General features: G+C 38.1%; 1 protein-coding gene across 11 annotated transcripts in view; it reads right to left on the minus strand.

Moving 5' to 3' along the window:
- PDLIM5 (PDZ and LIM domain 5) overlaps positions 1 to 23,918 on the minus strand; it is a 221,016-nt gene that overhangs the window by 43,521 nt on the left and 153,577 nt on the right. For 10 of the 11 annotated variants that reach the window (XM_032137775.2, XM_032137748.2, XM_058432851.1 and 7 more), the window contains one exon: positions 7,968 to 8,155. In XM_032137775.2, coding sequence (XP_031993666.1) covers positions 7,968 to 8,155 — 188 coding nt within the window. Of the gene's footprint in view, positions 1 to 7,967; positions 8,156 to 15,042; positions 15,175 to 16,227; positions 16,372 to 18,342; positions 18,463 to 23,918 lie in introns of all 11 variants that reach the window. The other variant, XM_032137535.2, reaches the window with a different exon arrangement.

Raw genomic sequence — 23,918 nt, forward strand, 5'->3', positions numbered from 1 at the left:
TCTTTACTACATATCCAAACTGTTTCATAGAGAAAAGCAAATCACTAAGATAAAGCTTATACACATATCACCTAATTCACATAAAGGAAATGGTGCCTTAACAAGAGCGTAGGGAAATTGGTATCTGTTCAATACGGACTATCAGAGGTTAAGAATGTCTAATATTGGCTGGGCGTGGTGGCTCACGTCTGTAATCCCAGCACTTTGGGAAGCCGAGGCGGGCAGATCACAAGGTCAGGAGATCGAGACCATCCTGGCTAACACGGTGAAACCCCATCTCTACTAAAAATACAAAAACATTGGCCGGGCATGGTGGCAGGCGCCTGTAGTCCCAGCTACTTGGGGGGCTGAGGCAGGAGAATGGCGTGAACCTGGGAGGCGGAGCTTGCAGTGAGCCTAGATAGCGCTACCACACTCCAGCCTGGGCAACACAGCGAGACTCTGTCTCAAAAAAAAAAAAAAAAGTCTAATATTAAATGATAAAATACTACTGCCTTGAGTATATCGCCATAATATCATATCAACTAATATCAATATATGTTTTTATTTTCCTCAGTAGAATGTCTGCCTCCATGGACACCTTTAATAATATCCACTAATTTCTTGTCAACACCAGGGACATGAGAGTAAACAGGGCTCAACTGGGAGTTGTGTGTACACACAATTAAAGAAAGTATGAAGGTAGCATTCTAATATGCTATAAACTGAATACAGTCCTCCACCAGTGTTTTAACAGAGGATACATAGGTACTCTATAGGGAGTCAAGTTCCCAGGGAGGGCAATGGTTAAAACCAGCAGCCCAGTTAGGTTAAAGTGTAAATACCCTGCAGTCACCCTGCCCAGGGAATTCTCTCCAAAACACTGCCACTGCCCAGGGCAATATTCATTATCTATCTCCAGATTGGATTACCTGAGTAACTTCTTAAATGGTCTCCAGGTCTCCAATCTTAATCTCTACAATGAAGTCATGATGATCTTTTAAACACATTAATGCTATAATAATCTTTTAATAATGTAAGTCTGATTTTGCCACTTCCGGCTTATAAATCTTTTAATAGCTTCCTTTCAGCATCAAGTCCACATTCTTACATTCAAAACCCCCATTAATGCATCCAACCTTCTCTCTGGGCCACTAGACAACCTTAAACGTACTGAACTACATGCCTTTCCTACCCAAAGCCAAATTCTCTTAGTTTTTGCATATGTTGCTCCCTCTCCAAATTGGCCTCTTCCTAAAAATGTTCAAGGGTCGTTGACTACATCCTATTTTGTTTTAGGCACAAACATTAAAATATTGTTCCTGCATAAAATAGGACTTCACTATAAACAAATACATATTTTACCTCGAGATTGTATCCTCGGAACTTTAAGTCTTTTTCTTCCCTTTCCACTGTTCGCACCTCCATGCCTCTGAACTGGGAGCTCATAGTCTGATTTGACTCTTCTTTGCACCTTTTTGATGATTTCTATATTATATACTGGTGCTTTGCATCCGAGCTAATTTGTCCACAATGACAAAATGGGCGATCCCACATTCCTAATATTTCCTCTGCATTCCACTGCTTGGTTCCTTATATGCAGTAAATTATCACATTTTTTTTTAGATGAGGGTCTAGCTCTGTCACCCAGGTTGGAGTGCAGTGGCACAATCCTGACTCACTGCAACCTCCGCCTCCCAGGCTCAAGAGATCTTCCCATCTCTGCCTCCCGAGCAGCTGGGACCATGGGCGTGCACCACCATGCCCAGCCAACTTCTTTTTTTAAAAAATTTGTGGAGCTGGGGGTCCCGCTATGTTACCCAGGCTGGTCTCCAACTCCTGACCTCAAGCAATCCTCCTGCCTTAACCTCCCACACTATTGGGATTACAGGTGTGAGCCACAGTGCCCAGCCCTCATACTTTTGAGAAAAAAAAAAAAAAATCCTATCATGGGGCTTTACAACTGTTATTATTTTTTAATTTCCAAAAATTAATAACGTATTACTAGTTATAGTACTACTCATGTTCATGATCTTAATTCTAAGAGAGTTAAATGCTTCAAGGAGAGTGCAGCTCCCTTCTCCTTAGCAACATGCTTATTTTCTAATAGCAGCCTTTGGCAGACAGTGCTTCCACCTTTTCAATGACTGTTGTGGGAATTTCAAGTTTGGCAGGAGGACAGAACAATATCCTGGCAGATGAATTCTGCATCCTTCAGATCGTATGATGTCCTAAATAAGACAACTGACTTCTCTACCCACTCCCCTTCCCGGGGACATTTACTGAGGGCCTATAAACTGTGCCAGGCATTGTTTAGATGCTGCAAAACAGAGATCAGTATGACTTGGTCGCCGTCCTCAAAGGAATCTAGAAACAGTCGTAAAGACACCTATGTAAACAATTAAAATGAACAGGATGAATGCTATAACAAAGACATTACTGAAATTTTGTAGGAGTATTGAAAAAGAACAGGTAACAAGAGGGCTCAAGAAAGCTTCACAAAGGGGGAACAGCTGGTCTTAAAAGGTAAAGAGAACTTTGTCAGGCGTAGAAGGGATGGAAAAGCATTTCAAATAAAAGGAGCAGCTTGTACAAAGCAGAAAAGTGTGTGCCAAGGAATGATATGAACTCATGAACTTCAGTGTCAGTGGACTATAGGGAACAGTACTATAAAATGAAGCCGGAGAAGAAGGTTGGCCTGAGATTGCAAGGGGACCAAAAGTTCTGTTAAGAAGCTAAGCATTTTGACCATGGGCAGCAGACAGCCCCAAACATTTTCAAGCAGGGATGTCACATGAGAACCAGTTTTTGGACGGTAACAATGTAAGTTATTAATGCCATCAAGAAAAGGAATAAAGGTATAGAAAGTTAACCTCTGAGTATCCTCTAAGTATCTGCAGCCTAGTTAGATCACTTGATTTCACCAGAATGCTATAGGAGAAGTTTTTAAGGTCTTTAATAGTTAAAGAAATGGGGGCCGGGCGTGGTGGCTCACGCCTGCAATCCCAGCACTTTGGGAGGCCGGGGTGGGTGGGTCACGAGGTCAGGAGATCGAGACCATCCTGGCCAACATGGTGAAACCCCGTCTCTACTAAAAATACAAAAATTAGCAGGGTATGGTGGCAGGCGCCTGTAGCCCCAGCTACTCAGGAGGCTAAGGAAGGAGAATCACTTGAACCTGGGAGGCGGAGGTCGCAGTGAGCTGAGATTGCGCCACTGTACTCCAGCCTGGGCGACAGAGTGAGAGAGGAAGGGAAGGAAGGAAGGAGGGAAAGCTGAGAAGGAAGGAGGGAGAGAGGCAGGGAGGGAGGGAGGGAAAGTCTCATAAAAATGCTAACCTTCTGACATTCACACCTGCAAAGAGCAGGCATTTCTATTTTGGGGGGCCACCACCAGCCAGAAAACTGGCTCAATGAACAACGGGTCCAGATCTATCAAAGCATTGCTTATATTCTAATGAATTATTCATTCACATTTTGTATATGATTAAACTAAAATTAGAAAACTGATGTGTTCCAACATAGAAAGGCTCTTCATGACTATATGATTGAATTTGTGAAAAACATTTCATTACATTTGTAAGATAATAATATTTTATACATATATTTGTATCTAATGAACTAAATTTACCTAAGCTGCTACCCATAACTTAAAACAGGAACGCATGAACACATGATGAATCCGCTATCACCTTCTAAATCAAAAGACTTTTTCATTTGCATCAGGAAGCTTTTGGAACTATTTATCTAAGACTAAGAGTACATTCTGAGATGATTTTCTTGTTGTTATTGTCTTTAAACTATGGTATACCATTGTGTAGGGCAGAAGAATTTGAGTGGCTGGGAATTTTGTTTTTATTTTTAAATTTTCCAAAATAGTACAAAATAAGTTAACTTTGCCACAACATAGTAACTGATTAAATGCCTGTTTATAGCACCTGGAGCAAGATAAATAAGAGCTCAGTAAATATTTTCAAAATTGAGCTAAGAATTATGATGTAATTCAACTGTGACTTCACAACAGGAAAACATACTTTCTTTTTATAATTTTGCTTTATAATGTTATATAACGTATAATGTTTTATACTGTTGCAGTTTTGCTCATATGAAATTCATTTATATTTTCTAGAAAAAGCATAATGTTTTAAACACTAACCATGTGACTCATTATTATAGTTGCTAATATTGGCCTACTTTGATTATTCTCACAAATTTAATTAGGGCTTGGAAAAAGCACTCCATCGCCCTCTTGTGGTAATTTTGCTGTACTATATTCGCCAAGAGTTCAAAAAAATGAATTTTTTCTTTCCACTTAAGAGGCAGAGCAGTACTTTAACCATAAACTTCTGAACTTCCAAGAGCCGTACATAAACTTTCTGTCCTCCACTGTCCATATACTTTGTGCCTTCTCTTCAGTTTCTACCTCAGAAATTTAGTCTTTTTGTTGCTTTTTACAAAACATTCTCCTGTTAGCTTCCAATTACCATACCAATAGCATTTTTCTGAAAATTACTTTCTGTATTCAAATGCACAAAATTATTACAGAAAATCTTCATTATCATACATAGGCTTTAAATAAATAGAAATAACTCAAAAACGTATGGAGCTGAGCTTAGCATTTTTTCCCCAAAAGAATAGATCATGCTAAGTCAGTTAATAGTCCAGAAATTTCAGAGACTAATAATATTAGACTAAATGTTTTAAGTTTTTAGAAGTAATAAAAGTCTTTCCTCTAAAATAGTCTAACTCATATGCCATGGCCTGTCCTCTTTCCAACACAACAGAAATACTTTTCGCTTTTTTTTTTTTTTTTTTTGAGACAGTCTCACTCTGCAACCCAGGCTGGAGTGCAGTGGCACCATCTTGGCTCACTGCAATCTTCGCCTCCTGGGTTCAAGCGATTCTCCTGCCTCAGCCTCCTGAGTAGCTGGGACTATAGGCGCCCACCACCACGCCTGGCTAATTTTTCTTGTATTTTTAGTAGAGACGGAGTTTCACCCATCAGGTGATCTTGATCTCCAGGATGGTCTCGATCTCCTGACCTCGTGATCCACCCGCCTCAGCCTCCCAAAGTACTGGGATTACAGGCATGAGTCACTGTGCCCAGCCACTTCTAGCTTCTTAGCAAAATTAGTAACATGTTAACACATGCCACTATAAAATAGACTGTATAAATAATGTTTTCTAAAAATAATTTATAAATAAAGGAATTTATTTAGTGTCTAATATATTTAAACACTGTGAAAAATACAAAAACAAAGATGGATTCCTAATTAAATTAACTAAAAATTCACTCTTACAAATCTCAAAAATATTCTAAAAAGAATAATGAGTGATCTTTTTTTTTTGGAGACAAGGTATCTCACTCCTGTTGCCCAGGCTGGAGTGTAGTAGTGCAATCACGGCTCACTGTAGCCTCAACTTCCTGAGCTCAGATGATGCTCCCACCTCAGCCTCCCAAGTAGCTGGGACTACAGGCGCATGTGCCACCATGTCCGGCTAATATTTTATATTTTTAGTAGAGATGGGGTTTTGCCATGTTGCCCAGGCTGATCTCAAACTCCTGGGCTCAAGTGATCCTCAGCAGCCACCACACTCAGCTGTGATCAATTCTTAAAGCTATCACATTGTGAAAAGTGGCCTCTTGGGTACTCAATCAGCACTCATCTCAAAACTGATGAAGAACGACTAGAAATTAGAGGGCTAGGTGAAGAAGTACATTCTGTACAGAGTGGTAAGAACTTTCAAAAGCATGGTAATATGCCATGTCTTAGAAACTGAAGATGGTTTAGTGCAACCAAGCACAGATTATAAATTGGGTGAAGCAGGAGATGAGGCTGAGAAATTAGTAGCGGCCAAAGTATAAAAGGTCCTAAACGATCTGTTAAGGAAGGGTGAGATAGTCAAGCATCCTCAGCAGAGGAGTAAAGCAGCAAATCAGAGTTTGAGAAAGATCACTTGCTGCTGGCCAAGCATGAGAGCTCACACCTGTAATCCCAATGCTTTGGGAAGACAAGGTGGGAGAATCGCTTAAGCTCAGGAGTTCGAGGGCAGCCTGGGCAATATAGTGATATTCCATCTCTACCAGAAAAATAATAATAATAATTCCCAGCTACTAGGGAAGTTGAAGTGGCACGATCACTTGAGCCTTGGAGTTTGAGGCTACAATGATTGTGCTACTGCACTTCAGCCTGGGAGACTGGGCAACAGAGTGAGATCCTATCTTTTTTTTTTTTTTTTTTTTTTGAGATGGAGTCTCGCTCTGTCGCCCAGGCTGGAGTGCAGTGGCGCAATCTTGGCTCACTGCAAGCTCCACCTCCTGGGTTCATGCCATTCTCCTGCCTCAGTCTCCCAAGTAGCTGGGACTACAGGCACCTGCCACCATGCCCAGCTAATTTTTTGTATTTCTAGTAGAGATGGGGTTTCACTGTGTTACCCAGGATGGTCTGGATCTCCTGACCTCGTGATCCGCTGGCCTCGGCCTCCCAAAGCACTGGGATTACAGGCGTGAGCCACTGCACCTGGCTGATCCTATCTCTAAAAAAAAAAAAAAAAAAAAAAAAATCACTTGCTGTAGTATGGAGGTATGGGGGACAGACTGAAGGAGTGGAAAGGAGACAGGGAAATTAGAAGTCATTTGTAATGAAGAGGTCATGAATCAAAGCAATGGCTCTAATGACACAGAGAAGAAATTTGAGAAATAACAAAAAGTAAAACCATTAGATGTTAGTTACTGTGAGGATGTGGGGCGTGGGGTCTAAAAGTCTACATTCCAGCTTTGGTGACTGAGTGGATGTGCAATTCCCAGAGACAGGAAATGGTATTTTCAGACATACTGGATTTGAGGCACCACCAGGAGATGGCAAAGAGGTCACTTACGTTGGAGAGAAAGATCTGTAAATTATCGATGACTAAGTAATGAAAGGAACCTGGATGAGAGATCACCCAGGGAGAGCATAAAGAGTGAGAAGAGATTAACAACATTTAAGTACAGTCCCATTTTCCTGTTAAAAGGGGTACTTCTTTTTACATAATCATAAACTTTGTTCATGTTGGGAGAAATAGGAAATGATTTAATCTTTCTTCATTTTGCAGATCAGAAAACTGAGGGTGTCAAAGAGGTTATGTGACTTTATTTAAAGCTGTTAATCAGGCCGGGCACAGTGGCTCACGCCTGTAATCCCAGCACTTTGGGAGGCCAAGACGGGCAGATCACGAGGTCAGGAGATCGAGACCATCTTGGCTAACACGGTGAAACCCCGTTTCTACTAAAAATACAAAAAATTAGCCGGGCGTGTTGGCGGGCGCCTGTAGTCCCAGCTACTTGGGAGGCTGAGGCAGGAGAATGGCGTGAACCCAGGAGGCGGAGCTTGCAGTGAGCTGAGATCGCGCCACTGCATGCACTCCAACCTGGGGGACACAGCGAGACTCGGTCTCAAAAAAAAAAAAAAAAAAGCTGTTAATCTGTAGAAGTCAATGAGAACTCAGGTTTCCAGACTGAGGCCAGGCGGTTCCATCCTGCTGCTCAAATGCTCTTTCTAATACTGTGTCCTTCTTCCCTATGCATTGTAAGAACAAGAATTGGAAGATGCTTTCTTCAGTAATTGTTTGATGGCAATAAATGTTTCTGTGGTTATTTGTACATATCATCAAAACTAAAATGTTATATTTCCAAGGATACCCTTCCAACAATATAGTTTGTTATTAAATAAGACCCAAATTTACAATTTAACACATGCTTCCTATTCTGCGAAACAAGGAAATGCCCAGTCCTACAATTATGAATAGCAAATGCGACTGTATCAAATACACACAGAGAATGTTTAGAAGATGTCTCAGGGAGAAAAATCGCTAATCTTCATAGTCCTTTCTAAATCTTAGGCCATTGAGAATGGGTTTTACCAGTGAATTCTACCATATATTCCAGAACACATTTTCATAATGAAACTCATTACGAAAAGCAAGAAGGAAGAGATTTCTTTGGGCTACCTCCTTGGTTTGGCCGTTGCCAGCTTGGTGACTTGATGACGCCAGTGGATCCTACAGGTTTGAAGGCAGCTGCAGTTGTGAGGCTGGCCGCCCCGGGTCTGCCGGAGGCTGGGCTGTCCAGGCTCTCGGGCAAGCTCCGTGTGGAAGCTACTGAGGAAGCCAACTGCAGAGAAGGCTCCTGAGAGTTACTGTAAAGGAAATAAAGAAACATCTTTGGTGAAGTGGTAGCAACGTAACTTAGCAATAATCCTTTCTTTTCAAAATCCATTAATCAACCAAAATCCATTGACTAATTAATCAATTTTTTAGAAAAGAAAATCTTTGAAGTCATGACTGAGGGACTGCCTCTCTTTAAAACAGAAAAAAAGAAAAAGGAGTCAGATTGCATTTGTTTCATACTTTGAAAATTCTTTCCAAAAGGTCTACCACGAGAAATTAGGCTACTGAAAATTTATACGGTTAATCATTTTAAATGATAAAAGTTTCCCTGACACCTCAGCCCTTACCAGTTACTCTTTTTCTTCTTCTACTTTTTGGTTTTTTTTTTGTAGACACAGGGGTCTCACTATGCTCCTCAGGCTGGTCTTGAACTCCTGGCCTCAAGCAATCATCCCACTTCAGCTTCCAAAAGCACTGGGATTACAGGTGTGCGCCACCATTCCCAGCCCAGTTACTCCTTCTACTCACATACTCACTCATTCATAAATATTTAAGCACCTACTATATGCCAAACGTTGGTTGTGCTATGCACTGGCCACAAAACAATAAACAAGAAACAACATCCTTTGCCTAACAGAACTTCCAGTGTTATGCATTCAAAATAAAGGGAAAAAAGAGACAAGACTGCCATTATCTTCTCTAAACCAGTGTTACCTGTTTAAACAGGAGGTCTTCTCTATGCTAGTTCCAGTTTGGTTTTGAAGATCACATGGCCTTTATTACCAAGTCATTTGTGATTTACAATTACATATAACGTCATTTCCAAAAAAAAAAAATTCCAAAAAAAAATTCTAGTTGAAACAATAATACTTATTGTTTCAAAAATAATAATTTTGTTTCAAAAAATAATTGTTTCAAAAAAATAATAATTCCAAAAAAATAATAATTCCAAAAAAAATAATAATTCTAGTTGAAACAATAATACTTATTGTTTCAAATTATAAAATATATGCTTTGGTATGATATAATACTATAGCAGTGGTTATTTCTATCAAGTAAAGTATAATAACAATTCTTAAAAATAATACTTTCAGGCTGGGTGCAGTGGCACATGCCTGTAATCCCAGCACTTTGGGAGGCCGAGGCTGGCAGATCACCTGAGGTCAGGAGTTCAAGACTCATTTCCTCCAGACTTGGTCCCATGCACCTTTTTCCTTTGCTAATCTTGCTCTGTATTATTTTGCTATAATAAATCTTAGTCATGAGTGCAACTATATACTAATCCTGTAAGTCCTTCTAGCGAAACAACAAACCTAGGAGTGGTCTTGGGGCATCTCTGACACTAAACAGTTTTGAAAAACCATACGAATGATTTTTTTGAAATATTGCTCCCTATTCTTGTTCTCTCAAATGCAAGTGTCATAGAGTCATCAGCTTTTATTATTTTTGATCAGTTTAACTTAAAAAACTAAAACCTGCTTGAAAATAAAACACGCTATACAATAAAAAACTTTAAGCACTTTAATAATCTTTATCATAAATAAAAAGTCAAAGACTGCCTCCCTCATGGGAATATTGAACACAATTATCAGTAAAGGCAACACAACAAAAAGCGTTAATGGAATCAGGGTTTGAAATTACAGTATAGTGGTTATAAACATCTTTTAAAAGCACTGTGGTGGACAAATTATTTTACATCTCTAAGCCTCAGTTACCTGTACTTTAAGTGTACTGAGTAACATTTTGCTCATAAGATTTCTATGAGGCTTAAATAAGATAATTATGTATAAAGTGCTTAGCATACTCTAAGGCACAGAATATAACCTTAACATATTAAAAGGATAATTACATAATTACTGTATTCAAATAATAAAAGTAAGCCTTATTTTCAACATTTTTACTCATTACAAATAAATGATTTTTGAAATACTTATATAGAGGTCATTTTCATTCTAGGATTAAATTACTCTTGTGGATTTGATTTTTAAAACTAATTAATAATGTATATAATCACGGTTCTAAGAAAAAAAAATATGACCAAGCAATGCTAGGAATTATAGATGAAACAAAAATACATAGTCTGGAAATAACAAAACCCAATCCATCACCATATAATGTATAGTCATCTGAAAGAATCAAAATTTAATTCCAGGAGAGCTGCCAGACAAACTGACTTAAAAGATTGGAATTCGGTGTCAAGCTTAATACAGTTTGGGTGAAGGAACTGGTAATAGTAGCCCAGGTTATGAAAAAACCTAGAGAAGCATGACAGCCATCCTCAAATGTCTGACATGCAGATTCACCCTATGTGACTACATTGTTTGCCCAATGTCAAGGAGTGAAATCTACAGTGAGATGGATTTGCTTCAATAAAAGGTGCTTCCTAATATAAAAAAATCCTCCAAAGGAAAAAAATCTGTTCCTAACGAGGCTTTCTGTGAGACCCCTGTCACCAGAAGCTACTTAAGCAGAGGATGGAATGCTGCACAACGAATTTAGCCATTTAGCCTGTGGAAGGCTCAGTTATATTTCAGCATGACATACAAAGCCTTCTAAGATAAAGCTACAATCTACCAGTCTAATCTTATCTCCTATCACTATGCTATACAAACTATATTCTGGCCACCCCTACTGTCTGTCCACAATTCTACATTTTTTTTTCCAGATTCTATATACAAGGTACCTCTTCCTACTCTCTCTCTGCACCCATCCACATCTTATCCATAACTAATAATAATAGAAGTAAATATAATAATCCATCATGCACTGTGTTCAAATTAACATACATTATTTTGTTTAATTATTCAAGCCTCCAGCAGTAGAGACACTCCTTTTAATTCAGGACATGTGTTAACTGCATGGCATATAATTTTATGCTGATTTGTAATAGCTGTTTTAAAATTACTATTAATAGTCACTTCTTTAAGTATCTTGTCTCCTCTACTACATTATAAACTACCTGAGGGTCGGGACGTTACTGTGACTGTAGGTAAATTATTTAAACTTGGTAAACTTCCTCACCTGTAAAATGGTATAAAAATACTACTTTTATCCCAAGGTTATTGTTAAGAATTAAGTAAGATATGAGATAATACATGCAAATTACTTAGCACAGTGCCCAGCAGAGAGTATATGCTCAGGAAATAAAAGGGATTCTTACTCCTACATCCTGTAATATCTGGTTTGGTGATAACAAAATTAGCAATAAGTACATTTACTAAATAAGCATCCTTCATCTGCACTAAGAATTTTGCTTCTAAATGTACTACGGATCACTTGGGTGCAGGGTATTGACCCCAGACAAAATCTTGCTTCCTCAGTTCAGTTTTAAAAACACACAATATTTCTTAAAGTTCCCACAGAATAAGTATCATATAAGCTAAAGAAATTTCAATTTTTGATTGTATCTTTTGTACAGAGGTTTGTATACATTCTCTCTCAGAGGCCTAAGATGTTTAAATCTTAAACAGTACTCTTTAGCTACAAAGGGCTTGGAGTAGACTATAAAGAATTCATAGAAATCTAAGTTATTACCAAGGCAGTTTTTCCATTTATGCTTAAATCCAGAATTGATCTGAAGTTCAATTTTCTCTGAGGATAAAATTTAATTCAACCATTTCATGTTGTAATGGAAGAATATTAGGGTTTATCTAGACAATCATATATCTGAATATATGATGCCCAATCCTCTAAAAATCTAACATTTTTTCCCTAATTTTAACTATTAGCTACTATTTAAAGAGAACACATAAACATTTGGTATTGGCTGGGCACAGTAGTTCATGCCTGTAAACCCAGCACTTTAGGAGACCAAGGCAGAAGGACTGCTTGAGCCCAGGAATTCAAGACCAGCCTGGGCAACACGGCAAGACCTTGTCTCTGTAAAAAAACAAACATTGTACTAAAGATGAAAGGACTGGCTGGGTGCGGTGGCTCATGCCTGCAATCCCAGCACTTTCGGAGGCCGAGGCGGGCAGATCACGAGGTCAAGAGATGGAGACCATCCTGGACAATATGGTGAAACCCCGTCTCTACTAAAAATACAAAAATTAGCTGGGCGTGGTGGTGCATGCCTGAAGTCCCAGCTACTCGGGAGGCTGAGGCAGGAGAATTACTGGAACCCGGGAGGCAGAGTTTGCAGTGAGCTGAGATCGTGCCACTGCACTCCAGCCTGGCGAAAGAGCAAGACTCCATCTCAAAAAAAAAAAAAATGGCCATTTTTTTAATGTAGAATAAAATTTATCAATAATCATAGCAAAGAAATTCTAATGTTAATGTTTAATATGTGTATAGATTTTATGAACTCATGATTCAAATATATTTTTTTCTAAATTTAAATTATTTAAGGTGTAACTAAATCCTAAATAAAATTTGAATGTTTTCTAAATAATTCTAATGAGGAAGTTGGTGTAAATCCATAAATACACTTGGCTGATACCACAGACACTGATATTAAAATATGGTTATTTTCACTAATCTACCAAATAAACAGGGACTGAAATGATAGATTGATATGACTTCTATCTTAAGAATACCAAGATTTTTGTTTCATTTTTTCAAAAACTGAAAATAGAGACAAGTACACTAATAGAGCAAAAGTTTATTTTCAAGATGGAGCTAATGAGGAAAAAAGAAAAGAAAGAAAAGTTAACTCTCAGTGTCAGCAACCTGATTTATCTTGAGTTTACATTCCTTTCCCACATTTGTTTAACTGTTACAACAAATAAAGCTCAGATACAGATTAAGAATACTTGGGAATTTTAAGTCCATTTTCAAAGGAGAAACTCTGCTTGAAGAATACTTTTCAGAGTAACTTATTCTAATTACATGTTTAAATTTTTTAAAAGACAACTGCACATCACAGGTTTAATTATCAATGTTTAAGTTAAACAGTTTTTGGCTAAAGTCTTATCAAAAAATGGTATACTAATATACAGATTCTGAAATGGCAAGAAAGGAATATTTCGGGAAAGGCCTTAGTTATGAGCAATTGTTTATTTTATAGAATTCCTCTGTCAGAACTCCTTTAAAGGACCTGGACATGTAGAGAGGCTAATGAGTGTCTTTCCTTCCAGAATTCCATATTTAGAAGAAAATTTTTAATATTTTCCTAAGCAAAATTCTTTAACTTAGAGTTTGTAAACCAAAATTTAAAGTATAATATACTAATATATATTATAATGGAAATATATTTTAATGGAAAATGTATTTTAATGGAAAAAATAAATAAAAACAATCATACTATATTTGTACTTTTAAAGATTACTATCACACAAAAGTAAAAATCAAGATAAAATGTCTCTGACACATTTTATGATTACTATTATACAAGGTAAATTTATCTGGTCTTTTGGGTACTCCTCTCACTAAGTTAGCAAGAGTCTCCTCAGGAAACCCCAGAATGCCAACTGGACTATCTTTTTAGAAACCATTTCCCTCTCTGAATATCAAACTATATTTTGTCTGTGTCCTACTGTTAATAAGAAGCAATGGTGATGACTACTAATACTTGCTCTGGAGGTGGGGCCATAGATAGCACAGTCAGTCCATAAATGCATGCACACTTTTGCATGTACATGCACGCAGGCACTTTTCTGGAGAGAGGATCTATAGCTCTTACCAGATTCTAAAAGTCTGGTCTAAGGGTACTCAAGTACTCAAAGTGTACTCTAAGCCTGGTCAGTAACCTGCCTCTGTACAATCTCAGCCCTGACAACAAAAGACTTCTGCTCATTGAACACTCACAATATTCTGCAAATATATAATATAATTTCAGGTATTGTCTTCTCTTAAAGAAAAATGTACTATGATCTTTCTCCCTTGTTTAAACACCTCCCTTAAAAGTTACCCAGAATAATAGGTAAATATATATAATATATATATATATATATTTTTTTTTTTTTTTTTGAGACAGAGTCTTGTCCTGTCGCCCAGGCTGGAGTGCAATGGTGTGATTTCGGCTCACTGCAACCTCTGCCTCCTGGGTTCAAGTGATTCTCCTGCCTCAGCCTCCCGAGTAGCTGGGATTACAGGTGCCCACTGCCACGCCCGGCTAATTTTTTGTATCTTTAGTAGAGACGGGGTTTCACCATCTTGGCTAGGCTGGTCTTGAACTCCTGACCTCGTGATCCGCCAGCCTCGGCCTCCCAAAATGCTGGGATTACAGGTGTGAGCCATTGCACCTGGCCCAGGTAAATATATTGAAAAATCTCTATAACAGTGGTTAGAATACAAACATCTAATCAATAGACAGCCTAGTTATATCTGTTTTTCACTAAGTATGTTGTACATTTTGCCACTGATTTTATGTTCTGTCAAAAATCATTGTATACAGTTATTCATTGAGATTATATCTTTAGTAAACACTTGTGATATTTTTATTTTTATATTATGCCTAAAAATTTCTGGCTTAATCCTTAAGCTTAGGAGAAAAATCTATTTTGGTGTCTACCATTTCCCAAATATAGTGAAAATTAAGTTGCTTTTCCAAGCAAAACCTTCATATTTAAGAACCATAATATGTAGCCAGTCAAAATTGATCATTATTATTTTTCGTTTTTCCAAAAGGTATGTCTTACCAAACATTTGAGGATTCTAATATAGCTATATCCATGCAATAAAAGACAGAAATTCTACTGCAATTTAAATACTTGCACAATTACGCAGAATTGCACACCAAACATCAAGTATGCTAAGGAAAGATGTCACAAAAGGTTAAAAGGTGAGTTAATAATCATAGGACATACTGTGCTTGTGCATTAGCATGGCATTGACATTATAGTTAATTCAAAATTGGGCACAAATCCCTAGAACTCTAGCATGTTCTCACCTGGCCTGTTAATACAGTGGTGAAGTGTTAGAGAAAGCAGTATGCTTAACAGCAAACCACCACTTGCCATATCTGCTCCCACAGTACCTTGTTTTCTTAACATGGATAGAGCCAGTTGATTTCCTTGAGGACTGCAGATAGGAAAAAGCTAAAGGCTTGGAGACAGGGCTGATGTAAAGTGCATCCAGGAGTGAGTGATATCTTTCAGGAGTGTAGAGGCTGGTAAGCATTTAGAAAGAGTTTTAAGTCAAAAATTACACTACCAATAGCAGACAGTAGTTCTTAAGGTCTGTGATTTGAAACATTTCCTTTACGAGAAAGAGGGTGGGGAGAGAGAGGAAGAGGGAGGGGAAGCACAAAGCAGCAAAGGAGGATGAAAGAAGATAAAAAGAAGCGCCAAGAGTTTATTCTATCGCTTTACTCATTAATATAACATTGATTAGATTTTCACCAAAATGGTCAAAGCCATCACTTAGAAAGCACTTGAAGCTCTAAAGACTATAGAAATTATCTAAAACCCCCAAACCACGAAAACAAAACCAATTTATTCTTTTTGGGGAAGGACACGATTTTATTTTTTTAGGGGAGAGTAGTCTTCAGATCACCCTTTAAAGGTCGTGGGAGAAGATAAAATCAATAGAAAGGTAAAATACTCATTAATACTTTATTGTTTCAAATATAAAACCTGAAAAACGTAAAAACCCAAGGGCCAATAAGCACACAACATGTAATAATTCACGCAACCGAGAAATACCATACATAAATGGCAGCAATGGAGAGATTAAAAGGTGATTTTTTTTTTTCGAGACGGAGTCTCACTCTTTCACCCAGGCTGGAGTGCGGTGGCGCGATCTCCGCTCACTGCAAGCTCCGCCTCCCGGGTTCACGCCATTCTCCTGCCTCAGCCTCTCCGAGTAGCTGGGACTACAGGCGCCCGCCACCACGCCCGGCTAATTTTTTGTATTTTTAGTAGAGACGGGGTTTCACCGTGGTCTCGATCTCCTGACCTCGTGATCCGCCCGCCTCGGCCTCCCAAAGTGCTGGGATTACAAGCGTGAGCCACCGCGCCCGGCCAAAGGTGATTTTTAAGAAAAAACCAGTAACAAATACTGTGAGATTTATCCACAACCTAGATAAAATATCCACTACACAATTAAGAGCTCACGATAGAGCTACGATTGCTTCAAACGGGTATATTTTCTTTGAGGTGACTCGTAAGACAGTGAAGAGCGCTGAGATCACATCAGACAGACGCTGTACGTGTAGTTCTACCTGGTTTTTGTAGCAATAACAGCAGACACAGTAGCAGCTGCGCTGCTCAGAACTGCAGCACTATATCTAGCAGGAGAAGAGAAGGTAGAAAAGTTTCGAAAACCTTCGAAAGAATCTTCCACATTTCCTGTGGAGCTGCTTAAACTGACAGGTAGGGAAAGAAAAACAGGAGAGGAACAAAAAGGAAAGTGAGAAAGGGTAGCATAATAAATACAAGACAGCAACCATTCCATATTAATATCTAAGCATTATAAAAGTGTGAAGTGTAAGAAGTGCAATAGGAGTTCAGGCCATTTAGTTTCTGTTCCTACAGTTTCTCTCAGAAGTTAAAAGCTGATGTATAATCTTCCATAAAGCTGATTTTGACATACAAATACTCTTGAATGCATTTAAGTTCACTGACTGTATTCCTATTTAAAATTACCTCGTATCACATATTTGAAGACTGACTTGCCAACAACTTAGTAGAAAATAAATCTAAACGTGAAGTCTGAATTTCTATAAGCATAGAAAGAAAAATTGTTTTTTCCCAAGAAGCCTCTATATAATGAGCTTTACCTTAGAGACGATATACGCTGACAGCGTGACATTTTAATACGACTTACATTTTCAGGAGAAGCACGTACAACTGACTGCTTATGGAGAAGCAGCAATATATATTAACATGAAAAGAGATAATTGTTTAAAATATTGAGAGTAAAGCTATTTAAGGAGGGAAAGTACCTTTGCAAAAATAAACCGATGTTACAGTGAATATGATCAAAACATCACCTTTTCTGCTGAGTTCCATATTTCTATTTTCAGTTAGTTCTGTAAGCATTTTTAAATGCAGGTATCGCATTTTATCTTCAGAACTAATAAGTATTTATTACTTAAAATAATAATTTTCCCTTGGCCTTTTAGAAAAGATCAAATGCCTGGACAGGAATGAACATTCTATAATTATGACCATAATGATTTTCAAATTGGTTATTAGGTAAAATAAAAAGAGTGTATAAATGCATAGTGTGAAACTTGTAGTCTCTCTTCTTCATTTATGGGTGCAACTTATCAGTGAGCATCATCACTACAGTATGACCACTTTTTTCAATGGCCACCTCCAACACAAAGTAATTATGTGGCAAACTCGACCTCTGGTTAATGTGAGCCTAGATGTCTGAAACTGTGAGGGTTGACATAAGTCTCTTTTTCCCGTCAGAAGAATTTGGTCATTCTTCCAAGTTCCATAGGCTATAACTGTACAAAAACCATTAGAAAAAAAAATTAAGGAAATAATTGCAAGCTATATTTTCAAAACGATACAGAATTAAGTAATTTTTCTTTTGGTCTATCTAAGTCTATCCATTAAATTAAACTGTATGGCTAAGTTTTAGCAACTGTTATGAATGGTTAGAAAAGAAAACGTCAGGGTCTGGAAAGAGAAAAGAAAGATGTTATCAATGGCAGAGCAGGGTAGGTAACATGAATCTCAAAGGGAAGAATAAAGTTATCATGCGATTCCACTTCTGAGTTTCTGAATTACTCTGCATCTTTGAGACAATGGTCACTATTTGGAGATGTAATGGTGAATAATAAGAACTAGAAACTTAGTCTATTGAAAAATCACTTAAAAATAAATCAGCTGATTTATTCTTCTCCAGGAAGAAAAGGAAACAGTAATGAATTTCTTTCATCATATTGCATCACAAATAATAGAAAAGGATTAAGTATCAGCAGAATCTAGTGATATCTCATAAGCAGTTACTTATCTGAATACCTTTAGAATATGTCTGGGCACCTGGTAACCTACTGTGTATGACCTTTACCTGTCTTTGAGGCAAATGCTCTAATTCAGAAAAGGAGACTTATGACAAAGCCAGCAAGTTAACTTTCCAAATCACAAAATGAATAAATAAAAGAGATTTCTTGATTCTATATTAGAAGTTATAAACTGAACAAAAATATAAAAGCAGTGAGAAGCAGTGTTTTGAGGTTGAGTGCCAAGCTTTCTTGTCTATATGTTAATGATGTCAGCTCTGTAATCAACAAATCATCTTTTCTTTTTTCAAACAGTTTAGTATATTTAAATTCACTACCAGCTTTGAAATTTAGAAACACCAAGAAGGAAGAGTCTACCTAGAATAAGTAGTTGCTACTTTAGAAAGTGTGGCCACTTGGCTACCAATAGTTAAGACCTGAGGAGTTGCAGGTGGGTGAGGTCCACTCTTATATAGGTCTTCCAGAGCACTGTCAAACCTAAGTTTTCAGAAGTAAAATATATAAGGCAAAGGAAATATTAACGAAAAGTACAAAAGACATTTATCATCTATACCATCTTTTAAATGTCTATTAGTTAAATTTTGGGAACACTATTGGTTTTCTTTTACTTCACATCTACAAATGGTTAAAACAAAAACCAACACTTCTGCCACCACAAAATATGGGCTGTTTTCGCCCAAAATTCTTTAATATGGCTACTTCTATGTAATAAAATATTATGCTTACAGGGGAAAAGGAGGTGGAAATTCCCATTCACTGACTATGTATTTCGAATGCTTTAAAAAAACTTAGGCTCCAAGAAGTTAATTAAGTTGCCCAATACCATACATCTAGTAAGGGTCAGGTGGAATTTGGACCAGGTCTATCTGTATTATTTCCACTATATAATGTTTTCCAGAACATTGTGAGGCAGCTGCCTAAAAGTGCCCTATAAGAAAGCAACCAAAAGTTTCACGTCAGAATGTTCTGTTTGTAGATCTGAAGTTATATGGATGTTGTGTATCTTGATGTAAACAAACTATTTTATCTGCTCGTACAACAGATGGTGGCATGCAATCATAGGGCTTTGTTTTCAGTATTCTTTACTTTAATTTTCTGATATCTGTACTATTTTTTATACAGAATGCCAGAAGTAAATTCTAGAAGAACTATTGCAAGGTAAAGAAAAAATGAAAAACTCAATGTTAAGTTCAAAAAAAAGAAAGCACCAAGTACAAAACTATGGGAAGAAAAATAAAACAGGAAAAATACAAAATTAGCCATTTTATTAAAAAAAAGTCTGTGGATAAAAAAATAGAATGGTCAGTCATGTTACACTGATTTTCAAATGGATTAAAAAATAGAAAAGGAGAGGTTATATTCCTGTTTTTTATTTCACATTAGTCATACCTTTACCAGAGTGTTGAAAAAATGTAGACAGTTGAAGAAAAATGTATGATAGAACTAAAACATTATTTAAGAGGTAGAGCAGAAAGGTTAAAAGAATAAGAAATATAAGAACCATAACATGGGTCAGCAAACCATGGCATGCTGGCCAAATTCAGGCCCTGCCTGTCTTTGTATGGCCTAATAATACTTTTCATATTTTTAAATGGTTAATGGTTAAGAAAATCGAAATAATAATATGACACACAAAAATTATATAAAATTCAAATTTCAGCATCCATAAATAAGGTTTTATTGGAACTTTATTGGAACATAGCCAGGTTCATTCTTCATATGTCTATGGCTACTTTCATATGATATGAGAACTAATTGTGACAGACCATATGGCCTGAAAAATCTAGCACATTTCCTATCTGGACCTTTACAGAAAAAAATTTGCTGACCCCTATCCTAGAAAATAACTTCTCCATACAGCTACCAGAGGGAACTCTGAAAAATACAAATGCGATCGTGTCTGTTGCTTAGACCTTCTAGCCCTGCTCTAAGTGATCTTGGGCTACCTGTTCTTCAGCATTATGTCACGAACCTCGTCCACTCTCTATGGCTTGCTCCAGTCCACTGGGCCTTCCATCTCTTTTTGAAATAGGCCCTGCTTCTATCCCCCTCCTGGCCTCTGCACAGTCTTCTACTCCTCACTGTCCTCAGCCCTCGCTCTATCACACCTTCACTGGGATAACTCCAAGGCATCCTTCTGGCCTCGGTTTAAATGTCATCTCCTCCCAGAAGCCTCCCTGATTCCCCAAGCCACCTTAGCTGCCCCTGTCGTGTGCTGTCATAGCAGTCTGTACTTTTTACTCATAGAATGTGTTATTATTATTATACAATTTGTGTCGTTATTTGTTTAAATCCAGACAGTCTCAGTAGACTAGAAGCTCCCTGATATCAATAGTTACTCATATACATGAAGGGTAACAAAGTGCTTACCATAAAGTTAACAAGTATTTGTGAAATAAAAGCTTGAAATTTATTTTTTCCACATAACGAATTCACAATATTTGTATATTGAAATGTATTCGTACCTTCTAAAGACTGTGTCACAATTCTGACTAAACAGATTTTTGCCTAAGTGGATACATGATAACTTCAAAGAAATGAATAGTGTTCCAAAAATACCTTTAAAGAAATATCCTTTATAATATTAAAAATTTACAAATATTTCAGGAAAAAAGAAAATATGGTTATAAATTTTTATCAATATCTACATATTACCACAGGACAGATTAAAAAAAAAAAAGAAGAAACGGGAGTGAGTTGGAGAAGTTGAGTCTTCCAACATCTCCATGAAATATGCTGATTGGAAAAAGCTGAGTGCCATTTGAGAATAAATTTGAGAATAAATTTCATATAAATCATGAAATGCCTTTGAAGATGATCTCCCAGTCATCTTCCAAGCAAACGCACTTGGGAGGTTTCCCATGTGTTACACATATTGATTATCTCTTCATTGCTTAGCCAAACTCTAAAAACCTGACTTAAGACAAAATCTTAAACTACCTCATTTACTATGGAACAAACACCAGTATCTGTTCTCATTCTGACATTCCCCAGTGTTTACTCCTTTTAGGTTGGAAGAAGCTCTGATTAATAGCATATCTGCAGCAGCCAAATTTTCTGCCTTGTCTTGCTTAAATGAGTTTTCATTTCTCACCAGAGAGAGGTATGAAGACTTCCTCTTTCCCAGATAGTCTTTCCCTTTTCGCTTGCTTTTCTCAGGATACATGAACAAAGAGCTATTCATGCATTGTGTCTATTTCTGCACAATCTCTGCACTTGTTCAGTACGGATCCTTGCAAACAATCTGTCCGGCAAATCAGGTGTGAGTTGTCCATCTACTAATTTACCATCCTCACCATCCTGTAGGGCCAGTAAGAAGAATTCTTTTTCTATCCCCTAGTCCGGACAACTGCCCAAGAGCAATATTATTATACTGTGTACTCCATCTACTCCCTTAATCTCAGTGGCCTCGATTAATCCATCTCTCCTTCTCTACTGGATGCTTTGAGTCCTCTTTTAAAATGCTGTAGTTTCTCTTAAAAACAACAGACTATCTTTACTTTCTATTTTCTTGTTCCCCTTACCAGCCAGACTCTGAAATAATATTATACTCACCTGACTGTCAGTCTTCAGCCATCTCAACTAGACCCCAACCCCCAACACTCTATGAAACTGCATCTTGCTAAGGTCACTGATGACCTTCTTGTGGCTAAATTCAATGGACAATTTGCATTCCTCATTTTAAAAACTGTGGTAAAAAATACATAACATGAAACTTGCTATCTTAACCATTTTCAAGTGCACAGTCAGTAGTGTGAAGTACGTTCACGTTATTGTGGAAGAGATCTCCAGAAGTTTTTCATCTTGCATATTCGAAACTCTATACCCATTGAACAACTACCCCTTCCCCCTTCCCCTAGCCCGTGGTAACCAGCACCATTCTACTGTTTCTATGAAGATGACTACTTTAATTCTTTTTTTGGAGACGGAGTCTCACTCTGTCACCCAGGCTGTAGTACAGTGGCACGATCCCGGCTCACTGCAACCTCCACCTCCCTGGTTCAAACAATTCTCCTGCCTCAGCCTCCCGAATAGCTGGGACTACAGGTATGCGCCACCACGCCTGGCTAATTTTTGCATTTTTAGTAGAGACAGGGTTTCTTCATGTTGGTCAGGCTGGTCTCAAACTCCTGACCTCCAGTGATCCGCCTGCCTTGGCCTCCCAAAGTGCTGGGATTACAGGCATGAACCACCATGCCCAGCCCGAAAATGACTACATTAGATACCTCCTAAGCCTGACCCGAAGATGACTACATTACATACCTCCTATCAGTGGAATCATACAATATTTGTCTTTTTGTGCACATTCCTCATTTTACTTAGTGTCTGGCTCAATTGACTACTGCTTCTCTTTTCCTGTCATCTGTGCCTCAACCCTATTTACCTGCCTGTTTTTAGTAGTATTTCACTGGCTATTCTGTTTCCTGAGAGTCCTCTGTCCTAGGCTTTATTTCTCTGTACTCTGCTATCATTAGTACAGTGACATGACTCTGTCCTGCAGCTTTAACACCACCTAATGTCCAGATTTATATCTAGCCCAGCTCTCTCCTATGAGCAGTAGCCCATATTTTGAATTGCCCTTTAGTTATTAATACCTCTAATATCTCTCTGTCTCAAATCATCTTTCACCATGTCCAAGTGACTCTACTTCCAAATTTATATTTGTAATCCATCAGTGGTGTGATGGGTCCCCTACCAGGTTACTTAAGGGTGTTATATTCAATGCTTGAACCTTGAGGGCCAGGCAGTTAGCTAAGGCCATGGTGCCTAGCCGTGGAGCAGGGGTCCCTGAGAACACAAACATCCTGAGGCATGGCTGGGAATATACCAAGGAAAAAAGTCCCATCACACACACACACGCGCGCACGCACACACGCACACACACACGCACACACGCGCGCACACACACACACACACACACACACACACACACGGCAAAGTGCCAGAAAATTAGCTTAAAAGCAGCCTAGAGATGGAAGGAGGTGTGGATCTCTTGGAGCCATACTGCTGCTGTCCAGCAGTGCCCTGTATGTATGTCCTAATAAACTCATCTACTCATCAAGCTGGACTTGTCCGAGTCATTCTCTTGGCAACGTCCCAGTTTTCCCAGTTTGCAGAGGGTTGGGGGGGCATTACAGTCCCAAGTTTTTCTCATTACACCATCCGTCTACCCCATTTCTCTGCTACCACCCTCTCTCATCTAGACTATGATAAGCACTAACTTATACTAGTGATTTAAGAACTGTCTAACTGCTCTCTTGCTTCCTCTCTTGCCAAATCCTGCCCCTTCCAGCCCCTGTGTTTTCTGGCATGGTTTAGTATAGCCCACGTGCCTTAAGAAAAAACAACAAAACACATTTTATCAAATCATTCTTTTGATTAAAACCTTGCAACGAATTCCTACTGCAGTTAGGATAATACTCAAAGTGCTTAACATGCTCTACAAATCCCCAAATGACCTGTTATGATCAACCTCTCAAGTGTCTTTCCACACCAATTTTCCCGTTATTCACTGAACTCCAGTCACATTAGACTACCTGTTCAATGTCTTGAACAAACTAAGTTCTTCCAGAATTCAGGCTCTTGGTCATTAATTATAATATTACTTTCACTTTATTTTTTAACTTACATGTAAATCATGTTAATAATAAAAGCAAATATTTTTTCATCACTTAATATGTATCATCATATTTAATCCTTCCAATAATCTTTCAATGCTGGTACTAAAATTATCCTTGGTAATTTACTAAAGTTAGTACTTTGGTATATGGTGGAGCTACTGTACTGGCACCCATGGTTAGAATAACTTCAGTGGAATGAGGAGAACAGAAACCAGGCTGCAGGGGCCTGGTGCGGTGGCTCACACCTGTAATCCCAGCACTTTGGGAGGCCAAGGCAGGTGGATCAACTGAGGTCAGGAGTTCAAGGCCAGC

This window comes from Hylobates moloch, unplaced genomic scaffold (assembly GCF_009828535.3).
Source record: "Hylobates moloch isolate HMO894 unplaced genomic scaffold, HMol_V3 SCAFFOLD_2, whole genome shotgun sequence".
Lineage (NCBI taxonomy): Eukaryota > Metazoa > Chordata > Mammalia > Primates > Hylobatidae > Hylobates > Hylobates moloch.